Genomic DNA, 24,337 nt, shown 5'->3' with positions numbered 1-24,337 from the left:
TGGTGATGAGGGTTGAAGGCTGAATTAAGCAACCTTGACCTCAATGGTTCTGGGCCTCTTGGGCTGAGGCGGAGGCAACTTCGGAACGGTCACAGTGAGCACTCCATCTTGGTACAGCGCCGATATGGCGTCCACGTTGGCATTGTCAGGCAGACCAAACTTCCTCGTAAACTTTCCAATTCTCTCCATCTTCAAGTAGTTGATCCGATCCCCCTTGTTCTCCTTGTGATGTTTGTCCCGCTTTCGCTCCCCAGTGAGCATCAAAACGTTGTCGTTCTCCTCCAGCCGGACCTTGATTTCGCTGGGCTTCACTCCGGGCATGTCAACGATGAAGACGTAGGAGTTCGGGTACTCCCCCACGTCAGCTGGTGTGGCCCCTGCTATGGCTTTGGCGTCTTGGACGTAGACCCGAGACAGCTTCTTTCGGCACAGTTGGGCCTCCGGTGAGCACCCCGTGATTTGTTCTAGCATTGCCATGTAATTACGCACCTTTCTCCAACCCATGTCACTCATCTCGATCATTCTCTGCTTTTCTTGTTTTCTGTGGTTACTTAATTAACCACGAGCCACCATTTGCCCGTTGTTAAAAACGGTTAATTCACCGCGGACTTTTCGTGTGATCGAATGCTACTGCTGTTTTAGTGGGATTTTGAAACATTCCTTTGGACTCTCCCATCCATCCCAGACTCGTTACTCGTAATTGCCTTTGTGGGGTCTCATCATCACCTCTTCAATGTATTGTTTCAGTTTGGTTCTTTTTCTTGTTTATGGATGAGATAAATTTGGTAATTAAATTGACAAGGTTGCTGAAGAATAAAGTGAAGCACAAAAAACAGAGTAGCCATATAGGCATATTATAAGATATTAAGATCCAGCAAGGTTTTTATTTAAAGAAATATCCATCTTATGGTACCAAAAATCAAATGAAGAAATTAAGAAAACAAACTTCAATCTTATTCAAAGTTCATATATATACATCGAAACTCACACAAAGCGACACACTTTCTCCATCAAAAAATCCCAACAATATCTAGTGATCGAACGTAAAATGATGAGTCTTGTTCAAGCAACATTGACCTGAATGGTCTTGGGCCTCTTGGGCTCCGGCGGAGGCAGTTTCTGGACAGTCACAGTGAGCACCCCATCTTGACACAGAGCCGATATGCGATCCATATCGGCATTGTCAGGCAGAACAAACTTCCTCATAAACTTGCCGGCCCTCCTCTCCAACCTCAAGTACTTGATCCCCTCCCCATTGTCCTTCTCATCTTTCTCTCGCTTTCGCTCCCCGCTTACCACCAAAACGTTGTCGTTCTCCACCTGGACCTTGATCTCGCTGGCCTTGATTCCGGGCATGTCGACGACGAATACGTAGGAGTTGGGGTACTCCACCACGTCCGCTGGTGTCGCCGCCATGGCTTTGGCGTCTCGGACATAGGCCCGAGACGGGTTGTTCCGGGACTTTTCAGCCGGCTGGTCTTCTGGGAAGTCCAGCATGTCTTCCAGGATTGAAAACAGATTAGCCGTGTTTCTCAAATCCATGTTGCTCTTGCTCATGTCAGATATCATGTACTAATGAATGAAGAATTAGAGTGGTATTTATAGTGATTTAAGGAAATGGGAGAGAATTCCAGAGGCTACAGAGAAAATTAAGGTGGGATTGTGTAATAGTCTGTTCACATTCCAGAATGGTGAAGAAGACAGTTGAAGGTTCTACAACTTCTACAACCAGGTACACTTTGTTGCTTTAAAGGTTTTTATTTTATTTTTTTTTTGTTAAATATAAAAATAGTCGATAAACTTTACAGTGAATTTCAATTTAATCTACTATTTATAAAAAGTGTCAATTTAATCCATAAATTTTTTAAATAATACAAAAGCAGTACAAACGTTAACTTTCATCAAAAAATTTAACGAAAACTGATCATGTGTATAATAAGTGACCACATTTTTAGGAGTATTTCAGTCCGTTCATCACACCAATTCTGTTAATTTTCGAATGGAAGTTAACGTTTATACTGCTCTAGTATAACTTGGAAAATTCGTAAATTAAATTGACATTTTTTATAATTAGTAGTGCAAATTAAAAATCAATGTAAAATTTGTGGACTACTTTTGTATTTAATTTAATTTTTTTTAATTGGTCTGCAGCTAATGTTACCGCCAGTCACAGTTGTATGTGACAGGTAAATTTCCATTGGAGCGTTGATGATGTGGCAGTAAATCACTGGCTACCTTTAATTGTCACACGTTGATGATGTGGAAGTACATCACTGGCTACCTTTAGCTGTATGTGACAAGTTTCATGTTTCTGGGAAAATTGACTGCCCTGTGATGCCATCTATAAGTTTTAGGTCTAATTCATCTTACTTTCAATTGGCAGTTAACATAGCATAACTACCATAATTGAGGAATCACTTAATTTGCTTCATATTTTAGTAATGATGTGTGACATAAATAGATAAAAGATTGGAAGCTACCATGCAATCAATCAAATTCTAATTTAACACAATCCAAGTATGATTATCAAAGCCTGTTTTTCAGATACAACGCTGAGGTTTACATACTCTACAACTAGTTTTCTCACAATACAGGAATGAAAGACACTTGTAAAGCAATCACAAAAGTAGACAACAACCAATTGAATTACTCTTCCAGCCAAAAACACTATCAAACACATTTCACTGCAAAACATTTAGGGAGTGCAGCCTTTACTTACAGAATTTACAAGAAATATTATATATCCACATCAAGGGAAGTATTCCACAAGAAAAGACATTGCTACACAAGACATAAATGGTTTCTGCATAAAGTGAAGATAAGAATGATCACCATTGTAAGAACAAGAGCAGCAACTTCAAATTCAGTAGCATAATCTCATTTTCAAAGGTCATCATTGTCTTCGTAATCTTCATAAAGTGAATCATCTACTGGTTTCTCCTTCATGTATCCATACTTTCTAAGAAACCACACAACCACCCGAATAACATTGCCAACAAACACAACCCCCATCAGTGCCAGCCATATAAGCACAGAAACTTGGGTCAAATGATACATATAGCCCCTGTTCTGGTCTGGTGTCATGAATATTAATCCAATAAAATACGTGAGGGTTAACGCAGTGATTGCAATCCACATGATCACCATCTGAATCCACATCCATCTACGCTTTTTCAATGGCAATCCACTCACAAGTAATAGAATTATGCTTAATGACGAAAGGAAAGCAATTGTATTGAAGATCATGAATTGTCCATACTGAAGTGGAACTGTATTGGCCATAACTGACTGGCCAGCCTTGTGTGGATTTTCCACAGGGTTGCCATTGGAGTCTACCAAATAGTCATCCTGCCAAACACCACCTGGAGGTGATAGTCCAGATTGAAATGCCACTGTAGCAATTAGTGAAGACACAACCATTAATGAACTTCGTTTCCTTCCCAACCAATCAACTTCCTTTTTCTTCTGAACTATTTGCTTTATACTGATCTTCTTTGACATCAGTGGCTTCATTCTAGTGGAAACTTGCACTGTATCCAGATCATATGCAATGGATGGTGCCTTATGGATTCTTGAAACTGATGGTGCCTTATGGATTCTTGAAAGTCCAGCTGTTTGAAGGGACTCTTTGATTTCCAAGTCTCGTAAATCTCTAGAGCTATGTGATAAGATGTCCAATGCAGTGAAGCCATTTGAATTTTGGGCATTTACATCGACCTTTGTATTAGTGAGCAAATAATTTATAACCTGCACAAAATTTTGACACTTTTTATCTTTAAAAGGAGAATGAAAATTCTAATAATCAACAACATTCAAGAATCAAGATTATCATATTGCTCTCTTATCAATCCAATCAGCATAAAATAATTTAGATAATCACTATACACAAATGAAAGGTTAAACCTTTGTAACATTTGTATAATATTGAATCGACAAGTATATAACTCAAAGTCTCATAGGTCAACCAAATTTTTCCACAAAAGCAAAAACATACCTCTATTTGTTTCTTGGCCACAGCAACATGTAAGACAGTGTTACCATCACAATCCATCCAATTCACAAACTCATCATCTCTCCCAACACATTCCACCAAAACCTTCAACACCTCCAACCTGTGATGCTTCACAGACAAGTGGAACCCACTCTCACCTCCGTGTGTCAACCCCCGAGTCACCTCCGGTCTGACTCGGGCCAACTCAGCCACGACCCCAACTCGGCCCTTGATCACCCCGAGATGCAGAGGAGTCAACCCATCTCGATCCCAGACCAAGCACAGATCTGGGTTGACCAGCGCCAAATGTTTGACTATTTCCACGGACCCTTTTGCTGCTGCCAAGTGAAGAGGCAAAGAACCTTGGGAATTCAACTGGGAAGCGAGCTCGGGCTTGCGACCCAGTAATTCTTTGGCGAAAGCAGAGTGACCCAGAAGCGATGCTATGTGTAAGGGCGTGTCTGAGAGAGATGGGGTGGTCTTGTTTAGGATTTGAGGGTCTTCTCGGAGTAGTTCTAGCAGAGCAGGTACGGAGCCTCCCATGGCTGCTTGGTGAAGCTCTTTCTCCATTGATTTCCCTCTTCTTCTTTCTGGTCGTCCAATAAGTTCAGTAGCTTCATTTGTTCTCTCTTTTGATGTTTGCGTGGCCAAAGAGAAATGCTATTGCCAAGAAAGAGAGAGAGAAACTAACGGAGACGGCATGACCTGAAAGTCTAAAACGTTACCGTTTAAGCTTCTTGTTGTGGCCCGCCATTGCTTTAAACAATAAACATTGGCGATATCAATTTATTTTTTATATACCCTCCGCCGTCAGATTGGACCTTATTAGTAGAGTCAACCCAACACGACGTTTTAACAGTCAATGGCTAATGGCTTCATCTAGAAACTTTATGGGTTCCATCGTAGGAGGGATTTTCTACTAGGAACAAAGTTTTAGCTGTTAAGAAAGTGACTAATTCTCAAGCCAAATATTAGTACTTAGTAAACTTCTCCCAAGCACAATATCTACTTGAAGCAGAGTTTTATTGCTAATAACAAAGTTTATAGTACTGAAACATGATTCTTATACAGAGCACAAACGTACACCTAAGTACCTAACTATACTATCTTCGAATGCACAGTAACTTGGGATTTGGGAACAAGTGGTGTGGTTAACTAATTGCGAAGGCAGTACACGTACTCTCTCTTTTTTGGCATTAACTTGTGAAACAAAGTTGCTATGAGACGAATTGTGTGCAGCAGCAAAAGAAGGGACAACACGACGGACCACGCGATTACACCATATTTTATCACTTTGGTGACAGTTTTCTGACTTTGCTCCTGGTCTTTTGGTGTGAAAATGGATATGGATAGAGCATACGTAACGGCCATGGATGTGATTGCCAGCCCCAGAGTCACCGTTAAAAGCCACATGAAAAATCTGCGATTGAAAGGCAGCCCTGTCATCAGCAGCATGATTGTGCTCAACGATGCAATGAAGCCAGTTGTGTTGAAAAAGAGGAAATGGGCGTAACTTGATGAATCCTTGTAAGCCATAATTGATGTCCCTGCCTGATGTGAATTGGTGCTGCTGTTATTGTCGTCTTGCCAAATCCCACCAGGAGGGCTGAGCCCACATTGAAAAGCCATGGTTGCAATCAGCGAAGCCACCACCATCAATGCGTCTCTCTTCCTTGAAAGCCATTCCTCTGGCAGCTTCTGCGAATTGGGTTTATTTGATGTAGGACAAACAGGACAAGCAGAGCTGGCAGCACAGCCTCCCTCCTAAGAAGTTCGAAACCCCCAGGAAGCAGCCAATAAGTTTTCTTTAATGCAAGATTTATGTTCTTCTCCTCTGCTCCTATTTGTGACTGCTTAGAATTCCCAGCCCCATTAAACTCCATTTGCAAATTCCCAAGACAGAAGCTAGATAGTCTTTTCCCATTAAACTCCATTAAACTGCCTTTTCCCATTAAACTCCATTAAACTGCTATATATTGATGTACTCTTGTTTCAAGAGGAATAATGGAATAGAATTGAAGTAAACTTGTTTCCAGAACTCTCTGAGTTTTTATCTTTCTTTGTGTTTCAAGGAAGAACCGTCCCTAGCACGATAGCTAGTCCCTCCCAGCTTCCTGCTGCGTCAAAAGTGGTATCAGAGCGAGGACTACCCTTGTCGCGATGACTACCGAAGACACTCCCCGCCCGAATAACCTTGCGGATTTACCCGAGGGAACCCGAGTGGTGATCACCCAATTATTCGAAACTCTGGAGCAACGTTTTGAACAGAGGCTTGAACAACTAACGACGACCATGGAGCGACTGCTACCAGGACACCCACGTGTTCAGAGGACAGAAAATAATATTCACCAGAACAATGATGGTGATTCTACTGATGAAGAAGTTGAAGATGTACTTTTCCATGAGCCACGACCCCAGAACAACAACCGTGGAGATTTTCGCATGAAGATGGACCTCCCATCTTTCAATGGCCAGTTAGGGGTCGAAGAATTCCTTGATTGGCTGGTTGAAGTTGAGAGCTTCTTTGAGTATATGGAAATCCCAGAAGAGAAGAAAGTCAAATTTGTTTCTTACAAACTTAAGGGAGGAGCATCAGCTTGGTGGGAACAACTACAAACGATGCGGGTTCGTCAACAAAGGAATCGAATTCGGTCTTGGCACCGAATGAAGCAATTAATGAGGAGTCGATTTCTTCCACTTGACTACGATCAAATCTTGTTCCAACAATACCAAAATTGCCAGCAAGGTAATCGATCCGTTCAAGATTATGATTTCGAATTCAATCGCTTGTCAGTTCGCAATGCTCTAACAGAAACAGAGGGCCAATTAGTTTCCCGATTTGTTGGGGGACTAAGGAGAGACGTACAAGACTTGGTATCTTTGCATTCTGTTTCTACTTTAAATTCAGCAATCCAGTTAGCAAAAAGAGCTGAGTCACAACTGAATCGGCGCCTGGTTCGCAGTCCGATCCCCACCCGAACAAATAATGCTCCACCTCCTATCATCTCTAATCCTGAAATAGATAAAGGCAAAGCGGTGGCTCGAACCCCCGAAACCACTCTACCGCAAAATCGAGCCCCTGCTCGTAACTCCAGCAGTGTCAGACAAGAAGCAGGTTCTTCCAACTACAAACCAAACAGCAGCAACCCATATGCAGTCCCAAGGGGTAATACTTGTTTTAGGTGTGGTCAGCCCGGTCACTACTCCAACCGATGCCCCAATCGCACCGTCAATTTGGCTCTCCACGACCACGGAGATAATGGTTTTGGGAATTACTACCCAGAAGAAGAGGAAGAAGGAGGTCTAGAAGAGGATCCAGTAGCTTGGACTTATGGTGATGAAGGTGTGTCCCTTGTGGTGAGGCACTTGCTGTATACGCCCCATCAAGAGATGGGTACCCAGCGACACAACATTTTCAAGACTCGATGCACTGTCAATGGGCGAGTCTGTGATGTGATAATCGATGGTGGCAGCAGCGAGAACATAGTTTCAAAGACCATGGTGGAAAAATTGGGCTTGAATACCAAGAAACACGAGTATCCCTACAGCATCGGGTGGATCAAAGAAGTCAAAAAGACAGAGATAACAGAACAATGTGATATTTCCTTCTCCATTGGTCGGGATTATCGGGATGTTGTCACTTGTGATGTGGTTGACATGGATGCTTGTCATATGCTACTCGGAAGGCCTTGGCAATTTGACAAACAGACTACCCACAAGGGCAAAGAGAATACATATACTTTCTATCAAGGAGCCACGAAAATTGTCCTGGCCCCTATGAAACCAGAAGTTCACCCTCCACCTCCTCAACCTGAGGGTCATTCTTTCTTGATAGTTCCAGATATTGCCAGAGAAATAGGAGAAACCAAGCAAGTCTTCGCTGTGGTCGTTAAAGGGGAAATAAGGGATTTAAAGGACGAATTCAAGGTTCCAGGTGAAGTCAAACCATTACTGAGTGAGTTTTCTGATTTGGTTCCAGACGACTTACCAGAGGAGCTACCACCCATGCGCGACATACAACATCACATCGATCTTATCCCAGGTGCAAGTTTGCCAAACCTGCCCCACTACCGAATGAGTCCACAGGAGTTCGAAATTTTGCAGGGACAAGTAGACGACCTGTTGAAGAAGGGTCTGATCCGGGAAAGCATGAGCCCATGTGCCGTGCCTGCTTTACTCACTCCAAAGAAGGATGGCAGTTGGCGGATGTGTGTTGACAGCCGGGCTATCAACAGAATTACAGTAAAATATAGATTCCCTATACCTCGGCTAGATGATATGTTGGATCAATTGGCAGGGTCTCAAGTCTTTTCCAAAATCGATCTTAAGAGTGGGTATCACCAGATTCGTATTCGACCCGGTGATGAGTGGAAGACGGCCTTCAAAACAAGGGAGGGTCTCTACGAGTGGCTAGTCATGCCATTTGGATTATCCAATGCACCAAGCACATTCATGAGGCTTATGAATCAGGTATTCAAACCTTTTATTGGGAAATTTGTTGTTGTCTACTTCGATGATATTTTAATCTACAGCTCTAGTGCATCCGAGCATCTCCAACACTTGAGGGAAGTGTTCGTGGCCTTGAGACAAAACAGTTTGTTTGCCAACATGAAGAAGTGCACCTTCTTAACAGATAGCCTCATTTTCTTGGGCTATGTGGTGAGTGCCGAGGGTGTTAAGGTCGATGAGTCCAAGGTCAAAGCAATCCGAGAGTGGCCTATACCAAAGACAGTTAATCATGTTCGAAGCTTTCATGGCCTTGCCACATTCTACAGGAGATTTGTGAGGAATTTTAGCACCATAGCAGCCCCTCTCACTGACTGCTTGAAACAGAAACAACTCCAGTGGTCTAAAGCTGCTGAACGAAGCTTTGATCTAATCAAAGAAAAGTTGACCACTGCACCAGTTTTAGCTCTTCCTAGCTTTGAGAAGGTTTTTGAGATTGACTGTGACGCATCCATTGTGGGTATTGGCGCTGTTCTATCTCAAGAAGGTCGACCCGTGGCTTTCTTCAGTGAGAAACTTAGTGAGTCTCGACAGAAGTGGACAACCTATGAGCTCGAATTATATGCAGTGGTTCAGACTTTACATCATTGGGAGCAGTATCTGATTCAACGGGAATTCGTGTTAAACACAGACCATGAGGCTCTCAAATATCTCAACAATGCAGTAAAGTTGAATCGGATGCACGCTCGGTGGGTTGCTTACATTCAACGGTTCACTTTCTCTCTAAAACACAAATCTGGGAAGTTGAATAAAGTAGCAGATGCCTTGAGTCGCCGAGTCTTGTTGCTTACCACCGTGCGTAATGAAGTAATTGGTTTCGAGTATTTGAAAGACTTGTATGCAAGTGACGAAGATTTCCAGAAAGAATGGGAACGTTGCAGTTCGGGAATACCCACAGACGGCCAATTTCATATTCATGAGGAGTACCTTTTTATGGGCACACGGCTCTGCATCCCAAGAGGGTCGTTACGTGACCATATTATCAGAGAAATTCATGGAGGGGGTCTCGGTGGACACATGGGTAGAGACAAAAGTATTTCCATGGTGGAAGAACGATACTATTGGCCCCAATTAAAACGTGAAGTTGAAAAATATGTTCGACGTTGTTACTCCTGCCAAACCGCCAAAGGAGTAGCTCAGAATACGGGGTTGTACACCCCACTTCCTATTCCCGACGCTCCCTGGGAAGATTTGTCCATGGATTTTGTCTTGGGCCTCCCACGAACTCAGCGTGGGGTGGACTCCATCTTTGTTGTCGTTGACAGGTTTTCGAAAATGGTTCACTTCATACCCTGCAAGAAAACATCAGATGCAAGCCATATTGCTCAATTATTTTTTCGGGAAGTAGTCCGTTTACATGGTTTACCTAAGACTATTGTGTCAGATCGTGATAGCAAATTCCTCAGTCATTTTTGGCGTGATTTGTGGAGGCGATTGGATACTACTTTGAAGTACAGTACTACCTGCCACCCCCAGACTGATGGCCAAACCGAGGTAGTAAATCGCACTTTGGGAAACATTTTAAGAAGCCTCACAAATTAAAGAAAAGCCCAAGCAGTGGGATGTTACATTGTCTCAAGCAGAATTTGCTTTTAATAACATGCCCAACCGTTCTACTGGTAAGACACCATTTGAGATTGTGTATGGTCGCCGTCCATCGCACACTCTTGATTTAGTTCCATTGCCAAAGTTACCAGGTATGAATATTATGGCAGAGCACATGATCGAGAAGTTTGCTACAGTGCACGCAGAAGTCAAAGAGAAGTTAGAAAACTCAGCCAGCAAATACAAAGAAAATGCAGACCAGCATCGCCGGGAAAAACTCTTTAATGTCGGTGATTTAGTTATGGTGCACTTACGGAAGGAGCGCTTTCCAGTTGGTACGTACAACAAGCTCAAACAGAAGAAAATTGGCCCATTTCAGATTTTGCAGAAGGTTAATGACAATGCTTACATGGTCGATTTACCCGGCGAATATAACATCTCCAAAACTTTTAATGTGAAAGATTTGTTCGAGTACCATGCCCAGGACTCTCCTCTTTTACCATTCCCGAACTCGAGGTCGAGTTCTTTTCAAGAAGGAGGGACTGATGTAGGACAAACAGGACAAGCAGAGCTGGCAGCACAGCCTCCCTCCTAAGAAGTTCGAAACCCCCAGGAAGCAGCCAATAAGTTTTCTTTAATGCAAGATTTATGTTCTTCTCCTCTGCTCCTATTTGTGACTGCTTAGAATTCCCAGCCCCATTAAACTCCATTTGCAAATTCCCAAGACAGAAGCTAGATAGTCTTTTCCCATTAAACTCCATTAAACTGCTATATATTGATGTACTCTTGTTTCAAGAGGAATAATGGAATAGAATTGAAGTAAACTTGTTTCCAGAACTCTCTGAGTTTTTATCTTTCTTTGTGTTTCAAGGAAGAACCGTCCCTAGCACGATAGCTAGTCCCTCCCAGCTTCCTGCTGCGTCATTATTGGAGCTGGCTAATGGCATCATCTGCTCATTTCTTCTTGTAGCTTCAGTCCTGTGTGCAACCATTGAGTGAACGTTTCGTAAGGCTCCAGTGGCTCGAAGGGACTCTGCAATATCAAAATCTCTCACATCTCTGTGGCTTTGTGTGAGACTGTCCAATGCTGTGAAGCCGTTTGTGTTTACAGCATTCACCTCCACTCTACCATTCATAACTAGAAACTTTACTGTCTGCAAATTGGTATGTAAATTCAGTTGATTATTACATAACCAATAGTAGAACTGAGTTAAAAAGGAAAAGGGTAAATTTGTTTTATGCAAATATCACTTCTAAGTTCTCACGTGTTGATGAGTAGAACATCGTACAGTACAACCCCTATGTGGCATACATTCACATTTCAAAAGGTGGGAAACCTATAATTTAGTAGGAGAAAGGCGAACCTCTCAACGTACATCTAAAGGTTAAAAGTGTTAGATATTAAAAATGTGAATATATAACAACATGGTAGTTTTAGATAGGGCAATGTTAGAGTAGGTGGCCCTAATGACATGAAATTTTCATGTCAACTAGAGTCTTTAATATTGCTAAATACATCTCATAATTCATTTTGCCACATAAGCTTTAAAAGACTCATTTAACCTTTTTTAAAATCATAAAAATTAAATTAAAAAATATTTGACTACCAAATTAATTAAGCAGGTCAGTTCTTAAAATAAAAAAATAAAATATCCTCAATCTTAAAACCCTTAAACTACTATGTTACCACCAATGGTGCTGTTGATAAGGGGATTTGGCATGAGTTTTTGAGAGCTTTGTTTGTTAATTTTGAAGAATAGGGAGAGAAATAAGGGGTTGCTGTGTTTGGGGATTCCATTGTTGGGGGTTGAGTTGGGTAGTGTACTGGCGAAGAAGAAAATATATATGGTTTGAAGTGTGAAGTCTGTTCTTTACCGGTTTGAGGGGAATCAAATTGGAATCTAACTTCTAACATCGGTATTGGCCTTGATCAAATTGTTCATTTTAAAATTGAGTTTAAGTAAATCTATATATATTTCAATTTTTTTCACCGGGAAAAGAAATTGGTTTTATAGTTTATGAATTGAAATAGGTTTTGCACACTACACAAAATCAATATGGATCGATGTATGAGGTACCACTTTCCTCTCTCCCTTTTGCTTTGATTAGGTCCGTTTGAACCCTCTCCCAGATCTCTCTCTCCCCCCTGTGTTTGGGCCACAAAGTAACTACTCAAATCAAGTCTTAAGCACCATGCAATATTACCCCATGAGAATTGCTAACGCGACCATGGTCATCTCTCTCTCCAACGATTTGTCAAAGACGGCTAATGAAAAAACGATAAAGTATTGGTGCTCCAAGTTTTTTCAAACGCAGTTACACTAAATAAACATGGGTTGGGCAAGATGGTAATTTAATATTAATAATATTATTATGATGTGAAAAATAAACAGTGACGTGTACAAAATAATTTTTCCACATCAAATTACGGGACCTAGATCTTATGCCGGCACAAAATCTTTTTCCTTTTAGATATCAAGTCAAATTAGCATATAGGACAATAGGAGCTAGTTGAGCAACCTATAGCTAGTTTTGTTAAAACTTTGACCTTATAACAATCCATACCTCAATCTGTTTGTCAGCAACTGCCAGGTGCAATATGGTCATTCCATAGTCATCTTTGGCATTCAGAAACTCATAGTCATCCAAGACCTCAACCAGAAGCTTGAGAGACTCCAGCTGATTATATTTTACACATAAATGCAATACAGTACTCTCACCCTGGCCCACAGTGGCTCGAGCTGCAACAGGAACCTCTCTGACCAACTCTCTCAGCACATCAACCCGGCCTTTCATGGCTGCAAGGTGGAGAGGGTTCATTCCATCTCGATCACGTGCAAGGCACATGCCATGGTTAACCCTTAATAGCACTTTTATTACTTCCAGATACCCTTTTGCTGATGCCAAGTGAAGGGGTGATGATTGTTGTGAATCCAACTCCTTTGCAAGTTCAGGTTTTCTAAGCAAAATCTCCTTCACAAAATCCAGGTGGCCAAGAATTGCTGCTACGTGCAAAGGAGTCTCAGAGAAACCATTCACAATGAACCTGTCAAGAGCCAATCTGTCTTGTTGAAGCAATTCTAGCAAGGTAGTCACATTGCCTTGTATTGCTGCCTCATAAAGCAAGCTTCCCATGTTTGCCATAGTGTTTATGTTTGTACGTATAATCGTATGGGAGGGTTGATTGGGAAATGGGAACCAAGTGAGTGTTAATTTATATACAAAAACCATCAGCTTCCTGGAAGTTTATAATTGAAAGAATCTTGTTGACTTTTCGGGTCGGGGCAACGTGAATAATGACTATAATTCTTGGAAGCCAACAGCCAAGTGCATGTTTCTTGGCACATACCCTAAATAGTAAATATCAACTCGATTGTCACCGAGTCACTGTTAGCCTACACTGTATGGCAACTTCCAGGGCCAGTTTTTACTGAAGCCCAAAATTTTTTTTATATATTAATATATATATATATATTATATATGAAAAACATAATACTATCGTGGAGAAATATTTTTTTATATAAAAGTATGAAACTATTGTGCTGCCACGTACAGATAATAAAAAGCTTAACTCTTTAAAAATGCTTGTTTTGACTAAATATAAAAAGCTCTACTCCTTAAAAAAGTCCATTGATAAAGTATTTAGAGATGATTGATGAGGTATGTTGTTTGACAGAGTTCACAGGCTTCTAAACTTTTATTATTTTTTGTTCAAAACTTATCCAAAAAGTTAAAAACTCTACAATTTTAATTGTTTTTTGATATTGATAGTATTATATATAATGAAAATCGGTTTACAAAATTTTATAATTTTTTCTTTTGTAAAACTAAAAGAGGTTATATACAAAAGGTACATTCTAAATTTTCGCCCAAAGCTTCCAAAAGTCAAGGCCGGCACTGGCAACTTCCAAGGGATAAATCGTTACAAGTGGACATCATTTTGCGTTGACTTGGTATTTGGTAAGTTGCTTTCATAATCTACATCCTACAATTGACTCTTTTGTTTTTTTGGACAATAAGGCTTTCCATTAAAAAGACCAAAGAGCACAAGTGCATATGAGGCCGACGAGCAGGCCCAAAAAGGAATGCCGAAAGACAGAAATAGTAAAGAAAGATCAAAAATCCTGAAGCTGACCCCAAATCCAAGCTAAGCCCAACCGCAGCCAATTCATGAACACCCTTGTTCTGCTCTCTAAAAGCATGCAACCTACAAGTCTACAACTAGCTACGTGAAGCAGAGTATTATTGATAATAACAACTGGTACAAAGTTTATAGTACTGAAACATGATTCTTTTACACAGCAAAAACACCTAACTATACTAACTTCAAATGCACACTAAACTTGGGAGTTGGGAAAAGTGGTGTGGTTTGCGTGAACTAATTCTGAAGGCAGTACTCTCTCTTTTTTGGCATTAAATTGTCAAACTTGTGAAACAAAATTGCTATAAGACGAATCGTGTGCAGCAGCAAAAGAAGGAACAAGACGATGGACCAGGCAATTACACCATATTTTTTTTACTTAGCTTCTGCGAATTGGGTTTATTGGAGGCTAATGGCATGATGTGGTCATTTGTTCTTGTAGCTTCAGCCTTCAGTCCTGTGTGCAAGCAATAAGTGAACGTTTCGTAAGGCTCCAGCTCGTCCAAGGGACTCTGCGATATCAAAATCTCTCACATCTCTGTGATTTTGTGTGAGACTGTCCAATGCTGTGAAGCCGTTTGTGTTTACAGCATTCACCTCCACTCTACCATTCATAAGCAGAAACTTTACTGTCTGCAAATCGGTATGTAAAATCAGTTGATTATTACATAGCCAATACTGAAACTGGTTAAAAAAGGAAAAGGGTAATTCTTTTTATGTAAATCTGCTGGTGTATACAGCCACTACGTGGCATTCATCTAAGCGGAAAATCTATACTTTAATAGGAGAAATGTGAATCTGTCAATATTTAAGAGTTAAAAGTTTTAGACGTTAAAAGTGTGAATACATAATATTCGGTGGTTGAATTGTAGAATTTTTCATATACAACAAGATAATTTCTCCTATGGGTCACACCAAGAACTATCAAGTCAAATTACCATCCAGGGCTTATATAACAATCCATACCTCAATCTGTATGTTAACAACTGCCAGGTGCAAGATGGTCATTCCATAGTCATCTTTGGCATTCACAAACTCATAGTCATCCAAGACCTCAACCAGAAGCTGTAGAGTCTCCAGTTGATTATATTTTACACATAAATGCAATACATGCAGTACTCTCACCCTGGCCCACAGTGGCCCGAGCTGCAATGGGAACTACTCTGACGAACTCTCTCAACACTTCAACCCGGCCTTTCAGGCCTGCAAGGTGGAGAGGGTTCCTTCCATCTCGATCACGTGCAAGGCACATGTCAGGGTTAACCATTAATTAATAGCTCTTTTACTACTTCCAGATACCCTTTTGCAGATGCCAAGTGAAGAGGTGATGATCTCTGTGAATCCAACTCCTTTGCAAGTTCAGGCTTTCAAAGAAGAGAGACTCACTATGCAGAATCACTTTGCTCCTTTGCAAGTTCAGGCTTTCTATGCAGAATCACTTTGACAAAATCCAGGTGGCCAAGCATTGCTGCTACATGAAAACGAGTCTCTGAGAAACCATGCACAATGAACCTGTCAAGAGCCAATCTGTCTTGTTGAAGCAATTCTAGTAAGGTAGTCAAATTGCCTTGTAGTGCTGCCTCATAAAGCAAGCTTCCCAGTTCTTCAATTAGTATATAGTGTTTGTATGGGAGGTTTGATTGGGAACCAAGTGAAGGATTTAATTAGTTTATATAGAAATTAAGCATCAGCCTCCTGCAAGTTTGCAGCTGAAAGAGTCTAGTGGACTTCTATGCAAAATTGCAAATTCTTGGAAGCAAAGTGTTTCTTGCTGACAATGGAATGGAATTCTTTGAATATGTGAGTGAATTGACAGAGTATTGAAGTCTTTCTTAGGAGGGGATTATATATATAGAAACTTTATATCATTAATTATAGCTTTTGTTTTGTTGGTTTTGCTAATATCTAAATTGAGTGAATTTTTTTAAAAAAAATAGAAATGCAAGAGCCACAGGTTTCATTTAGAATTAAAATGGTCATATTTATGGGGTTTTAACTGATTTATGAAATATGGGTCAATTTGAACCAGTGGTGATACTTTCTATTTTTTTATACGATATTCAAAATAATATCACACATACACATAACATGACTCAATTGTTATTGACTTATTGTCACCCTGAAATGTATGGCAAATTCGAAGGAATATTTAATTGCTATTTTATATCATTTCACATTGACTTGGTAAGTTGCCTTATGATATGGGTCCATTAATGTAGGAAGGGATTTGCTATTTATATTAATATGATAGGGGTGTGTGAAATGTGTGACAAGTAAATTAAGTAGTCATGAATCATGATACTTATTTTTATATATGAACTTAGCCACACAAAACAGCAGAATTGAAAACGTACTAATACATCAGATGCATCCATGAACTTCACCATATATGTCTAGATAAATCTTACTACAAATGCACACTAAGCTTATGAAAGATGTAAACTAATTGTGAAGCTAGCTAGTACTCTCTTTGACTCTTTCTTGGCATTAAATTGTTGAACTTCTGAAACAAAATTGGTATGAGACGAATTGTGTGCAGCATCAAAAGGGACATCACGGCGGACCACCCGAGTACAACATTCCTGATTATTTGATTGACAGCTTTCTGCTGATATTTTGATGTGAAAATGAATATCCAACTATAAGTAAAGGCTATGGATGTGATTGCCAACCCCATAGTCGCTGTTAAAAGGCACATGAAAAATCTGTGCTTGAAAGGCAACCCGGTGATCAGCAGCAAGATTACACTTAATGAGGTGATGAAGCCGGTCGTGTTGTAAAAGAGGTACCAAAAGTATTGGTGCGGGAACTTGGAACCCATAATTGCAGTCCCTGCGTTGTGTGGTTTTGGCCCTCCTGGTGAGTCATCTTGCCAAAGACCACCAGGAGGGTTTAGCCCGGATTGAAAGGCCATTGTTGCAATCAGTGAAGCCACCACCATCAGTGAGTCTCTCTTCTTTGAAAGCCATTCCTCTGGCTTTTGCAAATTTTGGGGTTTGTTGGAGGCTAATTGTATGATGATGTGGTCATTAGTACTGCCTGTAGCTTGTTGTGCAATCAATTGAACGTTAGCTTTGGTGGTTCTTAAGGCTCCAGTTGCTCGAAGGTACTCTGCAATATCAAAATCTCTGACATCTCTATGGCCTTGTGTAAGAGTGTCCAATGCTGTGAAACCTTTTGCATTTACAGCATTCACCTCCACTCTACCATTTATAAGCAGAAACTTTACTGTCTGCAAATTAGTATGTAAATTCAGTTCATATTACATAACCACTAGTGGAATTGATTGGAAAATGAAAAGAGTAATTTTCTTTTTATGTAAATCTGTTGTTCTACAATACAACGGGTGTATACAATGTCTCCTACAATCACTTATGAAATATTGATGAGGTGACAGTTATTATAAGAGAAACGTTGTATAAACTCCTTTATAATTTCTCATATGTGCCACATCAAGAAACTATAAAGCTAGCATGTCCATACCTCAATCTGTTTGTCAGCAACTGCCCGGTGCAAGATGGTCATTCCATAATCATCCTTGGCATTCACAAATTCATAGTCATCCAAGACCTCCACCAGAAGCTTGAGAGTCTCCAGCTGATTATGTTTTACACATAAATGTAGTACATTCTCACCCTGGCACACAGTGGCTCGAGCTGCAACAGGAACCACTCTGACCAACTCTCTCAACACTTCAACCTGGCCTTTCATGGCTGCAAGGTGGTGAGGGTTTCTTCCATCTCGGTCACGTGCAAAGCACATGTCAGGGTTCACCATTAGTAGTTCTTTCACTACATCCAGATACCCTTTTGCTGATGCCAATTGAAGGGGTGATGACCTTTGAGAAATATCCAACTCCTTTGCAAGTTCAGGTTTGCTATGCAAAATCACTTTGACAAAATCCAGGTGGCCCAGCATTGCTGCTACATGCAAAGGAGTCTCAGAGAAACCATTCACAATGAACCTGTCAAGAGCCAGTCTGTCTTGTACGTTGAAGCAATTCTAGCAAGGTAGTCACATTGCCATGCAGTGCTGCCTCATAAAGCAAGCTTCCCATGTTTTCCATAGTGTTTATGTTTGTATATGGGAGGGTTTGGATTGGGAACCAAGTGAAGATTTAATTAGTTTATATAGAAAGCACTAGCTAACCTCCTGAAAGTATATAACTGAAAGAGTCTAATGAACATTCACCAGAAGGTTAATTATAATTTATATCATTAGTTAGACAGAGTCCAACATTCAATCTTGTAGAAAACTAGCTTAAAACTTATTGACTAGTGAAGGGAAACGTGTTGTGTAGGAGGGTTCATTACGCATGCATCAGTCTCCTTGTAACAATATTAACTAGTGAAGCACTGAAGGGGATGCGTTTGTGTTTGTAAAGGGATACATTTGGGGTAGTGTTTGAGAATTTTCAACACAACATTAATGAGTTAGAATTGTATTAATTCACAATTTCACACAAACACAAAATAACATAGCTGGCTAACTGCTAATAAGAATAATAAATGAGTCCTATGCTGGTGTCAAACAGATTTTGACATAATAATCTATATCTGATTGTTATTGCATACACATCTACATATCTACACATCTACCGGATCAGTTATGTTAAAATTTGATATCTTATACTATGGTCCTTTCAATTCCAAATTGGACCCTTTTCTAAATTTATTAAAAAAAAAAAAGAAAGTCATTTTTTAAGAACCTTATTACAATAAGTTATTTTTCTAAATTGCCTAACAAATACACTAAAATACATGTGTGAATTTGATATATTTTTAGGGCTCGTTTGTTGGGTAGGATATGGGCTTGGAATATGATAAGTTATCTGTTTACCATGTTTGGGCTGCAAATATGACTTTGGATTGGAAAATGTCTAATCCTACCTAGTCCAGCCTAAGTTATATGCTCTAGGATAACTTATCCAATTAAAATTTGAAGGATTAATATTCCAATCGTGCATACCTCAAATGAACCTCTACTTATTTTTCTTGGGCTGCTTTTGATTTTATCTTAAGACTTTATTGAGTTATAGATTATTAAAAAAAATTGTTAATTTTGTTGTGTTTCTGAAAAAATTTGTGTTAGTGATCCACTTGTGTTGTTGTGTTTCTATACCACTGTACCAGAGGGTACCCATCAGAGAAGTGCTCTTGTGTTGCCCTTCTGCCTAAATTTGGCTTCAGTCAACATTTGAACCTTTTGGAATGATTTTGTTTTAAATATTTTCCTTGATTCTTGTGTTTTGTGGTTAAATTCAATGGAATTGGGATGATTGGAAGCAATTCAACTTCACCCTTTTCAGTGCTTCCACATGCCCTGAGGAAAATTCAAGAGTATATCCTCCATTGTTGTGTTCTGCACCTATTAAGGTTCATCCAGCACTACTCTGCAATGATTTTCTACATTGCTTCTTCAGTTGTCTTTCCTTCCAAGTGTAAAAAGAGCTACAGAAGTGACATGAAACTGTTTCCTTTTCCAGTATCAGTATGCAAATTACTCCAGTCCTGAGTACAAAGACACGGGAAAAGGTTTCTTGAGGCTTCAGCTGATCAACCAGAGATCGGACTTCTCTTTTGCGCTATTTTCTGATGGTCTATTGAATGTATGGTGAAAATTGTCTTGGCTATATTGTCTGCATAGTCATGTGATAACAAGTTTTTCTTGAGAACTATCAGTGGTTTTTATGCATTGGCTTTGTTATCCAACTACCAGCTAGTCAATCTTGTTGCATGCTTATAATCTAGCTGAAAAAAGGCTTCTTTTGCAACTAATTTTGGTACTATTATTTTGGTATGGTGGCTAAACTCGTTGCATGACCAATGAGTTGAATATTTGAGTAGTATTTGATTTACTATATTTGGTGGATATTAATTTTGATACATTATTACTTTGCTACGGTGATAAACTTTTTGTATTGAAAAAATTCATTTACTTTGAAGTTGAAAAAAAAAATTGTTATTTTATTTCATATATTATTATTTTGTTAAATTTTATTATTCAAAATGTGAAAAAAAAAAAAAAAAGTGGTTACTTTTTTGAAAAAACAAGACTAAGATAGCATTATTTAGTTAATCCTGCCTTTTAGACTTTTAGTTTTGTGTACCACCAAACATGACATTGAATTAGATTTATCTTGTCCAATCCAATACTTTCCAATGCAATACAATAATGAGTATCTTTTCCAATCCAATCAAGTGCAGCAAACGTGACGTTTGCATCATTAGCTCCCTTCAAAGGATAAATACAGTTTATGTCTGATTACCAATCCCTAAGTCTCAATTGATTAGTTTGCCTACAAAAGATTAAACTAATAAATAAAGTTTACCTACTAATTCTTTTTACAAACAAAACGCACCGTCTAACCCAACAACAGGATGCAGGCGCAGTCTAAGCAGCACCGTCCAGTCCAGCCCAACCCACCGTTGTAACAAAAGATCTCACCCACAGTTTGTAAACTGCGGCCCAAACCCAAATACAGTCGAGCAGATAAAACGGGGAAATATCTCGAAAAGTCCTCGAAATGATAACCGACACGTGTCCACTTTTTCGATCCGCAAAACCCTCACTACAATCCATAAACCTTGTCCTCTCTTTCTCTCACATTGATCTTTTATGCTCAATCCACTTCGCTTTCTGTGATACTCTAATTTCCCTCTTTCTTTCTCTAGGTTTGTTTTTGCTGTGGGACTCGATCCCATCTCCGCCGTCAGTTTTTGCAGAGATGATGAAGTTGTGAAGAAGATGGTGATGATGAGCCCTCACTATGATCTTCGTCTGGTTAGAACGACCAGTGCTACCGATTCGGGATTTTACATCGAGAAATGTTCGACCCATTTATGGTGATCCACGTACGGTCCCTAATCCGGTTTCGCAAGAAGAAAAAACTTAAAAAAACCAACACCCAACAAAACCCATATCCCAATTTTTAACCCTATAACTCACTCTCATATCATAGATTCATACCTCAAAATTCTTCTTCTTTTTCTCCTTTTTCTTTCTTCTTTGTTTTTTTGGTATCACAAACAGTCTTAGTCCTCATGTGAAGTTCCAAAATTTCATTTTTCCTTCATTTCCCATCTTTGTATTTCCTTTTTGCTTTGCTAATTTATTATCTTTAGCGAATAGTTCAGTTTAGTAGCTAGTAGTTATTACAAAAATTTGTTGAAATTCTTAGTTGGGTAGAGAGGGGTTTTGTTCTTTAATCGGTTCTAAAGGTGGCGAAGATGAGCTTGAGCGCGGCCGAGGATGATTCGGCTTCAGAAATTCACATCCCAGCTGATATAGATTGGCATATGCTTGACAAGTCCAAGTTTTTCTTTCTGGGTGCTGCTCTATTTTCTGGTGTGTCAGCTGCTCTGTATCCAATCGTGGTCTTAAAGACCCGGCAACAGGTTTCGCCTTCTCAAATTTCTTGCTCCAAGATGTCTTATGCCATCATGCGCCACGAAGGCCTTAGAGGGTTTTACAGAGGTTTTGGCACCTCTCTGATGGGTACCATTCCTGCTAGAGCACTTTACATGACTGCCCTTGAAGTTACCAAGAGTAATGTTGGGACTGTGACTGTTAGATTAGGATTTTCTGACACTACAGCAATGGCTATAGCTAATGCTGCTGCAGGGTTGAGTTCAGCCATGGCTGCACAATTGGTTTGGACCCCAATTGATGTTGTGAGCCAAAGACTAATGGTTCAGGGTTGCAGCACCAGCAGCAAAAACATCCCCTGTGTGAGGTCCTATCAGTATAGCAATGGTATTGATGCGTTTAGGAAAATAATATATGCAGATGGGTTGAAAGGATTGTATAGGGGATTTGGGATATCAATACTGACTTATGCACCATCTAATGCGGTTTGGTGGGCTTCTTACTCTGTTGCAAATAGACTCATATGGAGTGGTTTTGGTCCCTATATGGGCAAGAAGGATGAAAGCGGCTTAGCCAATGGGTCTAATTTTAGGCCTGACTGCAGGGCAATGTTGGCAGTTCAGGGGTTGAGTGCAGCCATGGCTAGTGGGGCTTCTGCTTTGATTACTATGCCACTGGATACCATCAAGACACGGCTGCAAGTTTTGGATGCAGAAGAAAATGGGCAAAGAAGACCACTGACAACAATGCAGACTGTCAGAAATTTGGTGAGGGAAGGTGGGTTTGCTGCTTGTTACAGAGGACTGGGGCCTAGATGGGCCTCAATGGCTATGTCTGCCACAACCATGGTCACTACCTATGAGTTTCTCAAACGGATGTCTACTAAAAACCAAGCGAGCTGCACTTCATGAATTGAGCAGCCAATTAGAATACACAGAAAAGAAGTGGTTTTTATTTCCAAATCGTTCTTACCTTTGGCTATATTGGCCTTGCCTAGTTTTCATCAAGATAATGTAAATTTGTACAGTGTATTTTTCTTTTATGATCCTATTTGGACTCTAATATGTATCTTACTTTATGCTCTTTCATATATCTTGTCCAAGTAATTCTCTTTAGATTATGTGTCTATCAAGGGGATAAATGGAAGCTTCTTACCATATAATAAGAGTCCATTTCAAATAAGATCATTGCCCCAATATATCTGGTCTTTGATGTGAAAAGTGGAATCTCAGAAATGGATAAAAGTATATTTGTGAATTTCTAAGTAATGGGATCTCCTTGTCATGTTGCTTCAAGGAATCTGTTGATGTAAGACACTTAAGACACTGCCTTGTGTTGGCTATTTTTGTGGTAATCCCACCATCTACTCTTGAGCACAAGTTGAGGAGTGGAGTGGAATAGTGGGTTGGCTCTACTCCCTCATAAGTTGAAGAGGCAAGGATTATAGCAGCCAGCAGCCTCTTACATATTCATAAATGGTGTCAATAATTGGACTCAAATTAGTCTTCCCAAAAACCCCAACAATTGGCATAATTCTATTCAAATTATACATTGAACATTGACCAAAAAAATTTATAAATTGAACACATTGCTTTGCTTGCTCTTTCTAGTTGGTGCCAATTACTTTTTTTATTTTTTGTTTCCAGTTATGCTTTTGTTTTCAGTAGAACAGTGTGCATCTGAGTCAGAGAAATCTGGGATGATAAAAAGGAAGGCATTCATGGTGGGCGGTGGAAGAATATGAAGAGTGAAACGTGCATGGCAGAGGGCATATGCTTTGGTTTTTGTTTTTGTTTTTAATGGAATCGAAACTGGAAACTGGAAACTGGAAAAGGCAACATCTCCAAAACCAGGGGCTAAATAAAATCCGCAAAATCCATAAGCTGTCCAAATATCTATGTACCATCAAAACTTCGCCATTAGTTTGAGTTTCTATGGACTATGGACCATCATCAAAGCCATCAGAACACAGTTGGCCTCACATGATATGTCCCCAGTTTCTGTCCTTCTCTCTCTCAAGCTTATAGCCTTATCCTAAATGTTTAAGTTTGATAAAAACAGTTAGACGCCCATACCACGTCAGTATTTATTGTTTAAAAAAATGCAAAATGATTTATTGTGTTAATATGATGCCGTACTATAAACAATCGATCCAAGCAATCTGTCACGATTCAATTGGAAAATCAAATTGATTATAAAAATATGAGTTTAATTAGTCGATTTATTAGTTTTTCTCTTATAACTTTAAGGTCATTTAAACGGTATGGTCAATGAACACGGTCAATGAACATGATAAGATATAGGTTTTGACTTTTGTTTTAAAATTAGAGAAATTTTTATGTAATGAAATATAAAAATATATGTGTCATCATATTTATTATTGGGTTGTGATACTAAATCAGCCATATTAATATTATTAGAGAGTTCTTAGAGCGGAGATCCCACGTAGATCTTTTTTCTAACTTCTCAATTGGGAGACTGTTAAAGCTATGAACGACAAAGATCATATGCGCTGCACGAGAAGGTATGTGTCTAATTTCAAGCATGTACCCAGCAAAGTTTGGTCCTTAGTCCTTACAAAGTAAACAGAGTAAGAATAAAACTTTGTCCAAGATTTCGGATCTAGTTTGTTATTGAACACCACCCTGGACCCACCTATATTCAACATAAGCCATTCTTTTTAAAAGGGTAAATTACCCGCCAAGTTTTTTTTTCCTTCCAACGTCTAATTCCAACGCCCGCCAATCTATAGTTTGACCAACTTTGAATCTGTGTACCCAATTACT

At 39.7% G+C, this 24,337-nt stretch overlaps 5 protein-coding genes and 2 pseudogenes across 5 annotated transcripts; 1 reads left to right on the top strand and 6 right to left on the bottom strand.

Moving 5' to 3' along the window:
- Positions 1-24: 24 nt before the first annotated feature.
- On the bottom strand, positions 25-513 carry LOC147278513 (17.3 kDa class II heat shock protein-like). Its single transcript, XM_086250189.1, has one exon. It carries the CDS (start codon positions 511-513, stop codon positions 25-27), a length of 489 nt encoding a protein of 162 aa, XP_086106315.1.
- Positions 514-1,054: 541 nt separating this feature from the next.
- Positions 1,055-1,542, bottom strand: LOC147278512 (17.6 kDa class II heat shock protein-like). The gene has a single exon (XM_086251292.1). It carries the CDS (start codon positions 1,540-1,542, stop codon positions 1,063-1,065), a length of 480 nt encoding a protein of 159 aa, XP_086107418.1. The 3' UTR covers positions 1,055-1,062.
- Positions 1,543-2,617: 1,075 nt separating this feature from the next.
- On the bottom strand, positions 2,618-4,869 carry LOC147278511 (uncharacterized). Its single transcript, XM_086251259.1, has 2 exons — positions 3,995-4,869; positions 2,618-3,747 (listed from the first exon to the last, which is right to left on the bottom strand). Exons 1-2 carry the CDS (start codon positions 4,559-4,561, stop codon positions 2,884-2,886), a joined length of 1,431 nt encoding a protein of 476 aa, XP_086107385.1. The 5' UTR covers positions 4,562-4,869; the 3' UTR covers positions 2,618-2,883.
- Positions 4,870-4,995: 126 nt separating this feature from the next.
- LOC147278510 (uncharacterized) lies at positions 4,996-13,218 on the bottom strand. The gene is made up of 3 exons (XM_086251260.1): positions 12,608-13,218; positions 10,972-11,196; positions 4,996-5,707 (listed from the first exon to the last, which is right to left on the bottom strand). The coding sequence occupies exons 1-3, from the start codon at positions 13,184-13,186 to the stop codon at positions 5,147-5,149; spliced, it is 1,365 nt and encodes a 454-aa protein (XP_086107386.1). The 5' UTR covers positions 13,187-13,218; the 3' UTR covers positions 4,996-5,146.
- A 1,409-nt stretch (positions 13,219-14,627) lies between these two features.
- Positions 14,628-16,570, bottom strand: LOC147278509 (uncharacterized; annotated as a pseudogene).
- Positions 16,571-16,609: 39 nt separating this feature from the next.
- On the bottom strand, positions 16,610-18,249 carry LOC147278508 (uncharacterized; annotated as a pseudogene).
- A 2,522-nt stretch (positions 18,250-20,771) lies between these two features.
- On the top strand, positions 20,772-22,639 carry LOC147278507 (uncharacterized). The gene has a single exon (XM_086251026.1). It carries the CDS (start codon positions 21,413-21,415, stop codon positions 22,460-22,462), a length of 1,050 nt encoding a protein of 349 aa, XP_086107152.1. The 5' UTR covers positions 20,772-21,412; the 3' UTR covers positions 22,463-22,639.
- The last annotated feature ends 1,698 nt before the right edge of the window (positions 22,640-24,337 follow it).

Source organism: Dryas octopetala, chromosome 7 (genome assembly GCF_963921425.1).
Source record: "Dryas octopetala chromosome 7, drDryOcto1.1, whole genome shotgun sequence".
In the NCBI taxonomy this organism is placed as follows: domain Eukaryota; kingdom Viridiplantae; phylum Streptophyta; class Magnoliopsida; order Rosales; family Rosaceae; genus Dryas; species Dryas octopetala.
The sequence above is the reverse complement of the archived record's forward strand: the minus strand, read 5'-3'. Positions and strand labels throughout refer to the sequence as shown.

Excerpts from the sequence above, each read along its gene's own strand:
- LOC147278513 (XM_086250189.1), bottom strand. The coding sequence starts at position 513 with ATGAGTGACATGGGTTGGAGAAAGGTGCGTAATTACATGGCAATGCTA.
- LOC147278512 (XM_086251292.1), bottom strand. The coding sequence starts at position 1,542 with ATGGATTTGAGAAACACGGCTAATCTGTTTTCAATCCTGGAAGACATG.
- LOC147278511 (XM_086251259.1), bottom strand. The coding sequence starts at position 4,561 with ATGGAGAAAGAGCTTCACCAAGCAGCCATGGGAGGCTCCGTACCTGCT. Across the intron at positions 3,748-3,994 it reads TGGCCAAGAAACAAATAGAG|GTTATAAATTATTTGCTCAC; the intron begins GTATGTTTTTGC and ends AATTTTGTGCAG.
- LOC147278510 (XM_086251260.1), bottom strand. The coding sequence starts at position 13,186 with ATGGCAAACATGGGAAGCTTGCTTTATGAGGCAGCAATACAAGGCAAT. Across the intron at positions 11,197-12,607 it reads TTGCTGACAAACAGATTGAG|ACAGTAAAGTTTCTAGTTAT; the intron begins GTATGGATTGTT and ends ACCAATTTGCAG. Across the intron at positions 5,708-10,971 it reads TGATGCCATTAGCCAGCTCC|AATAAACCCAATTCGCAGAA; the intron begins AATAATGACGCA and ends TGTCCTACATCA.
- LOC147278507 (XM_086251026.1), top strand. The coding sequence starts at position 21,413 with ATGAGCTTGAGCGCGGCCGAGGATGATTCGGCTTCAGAAATTCACATC.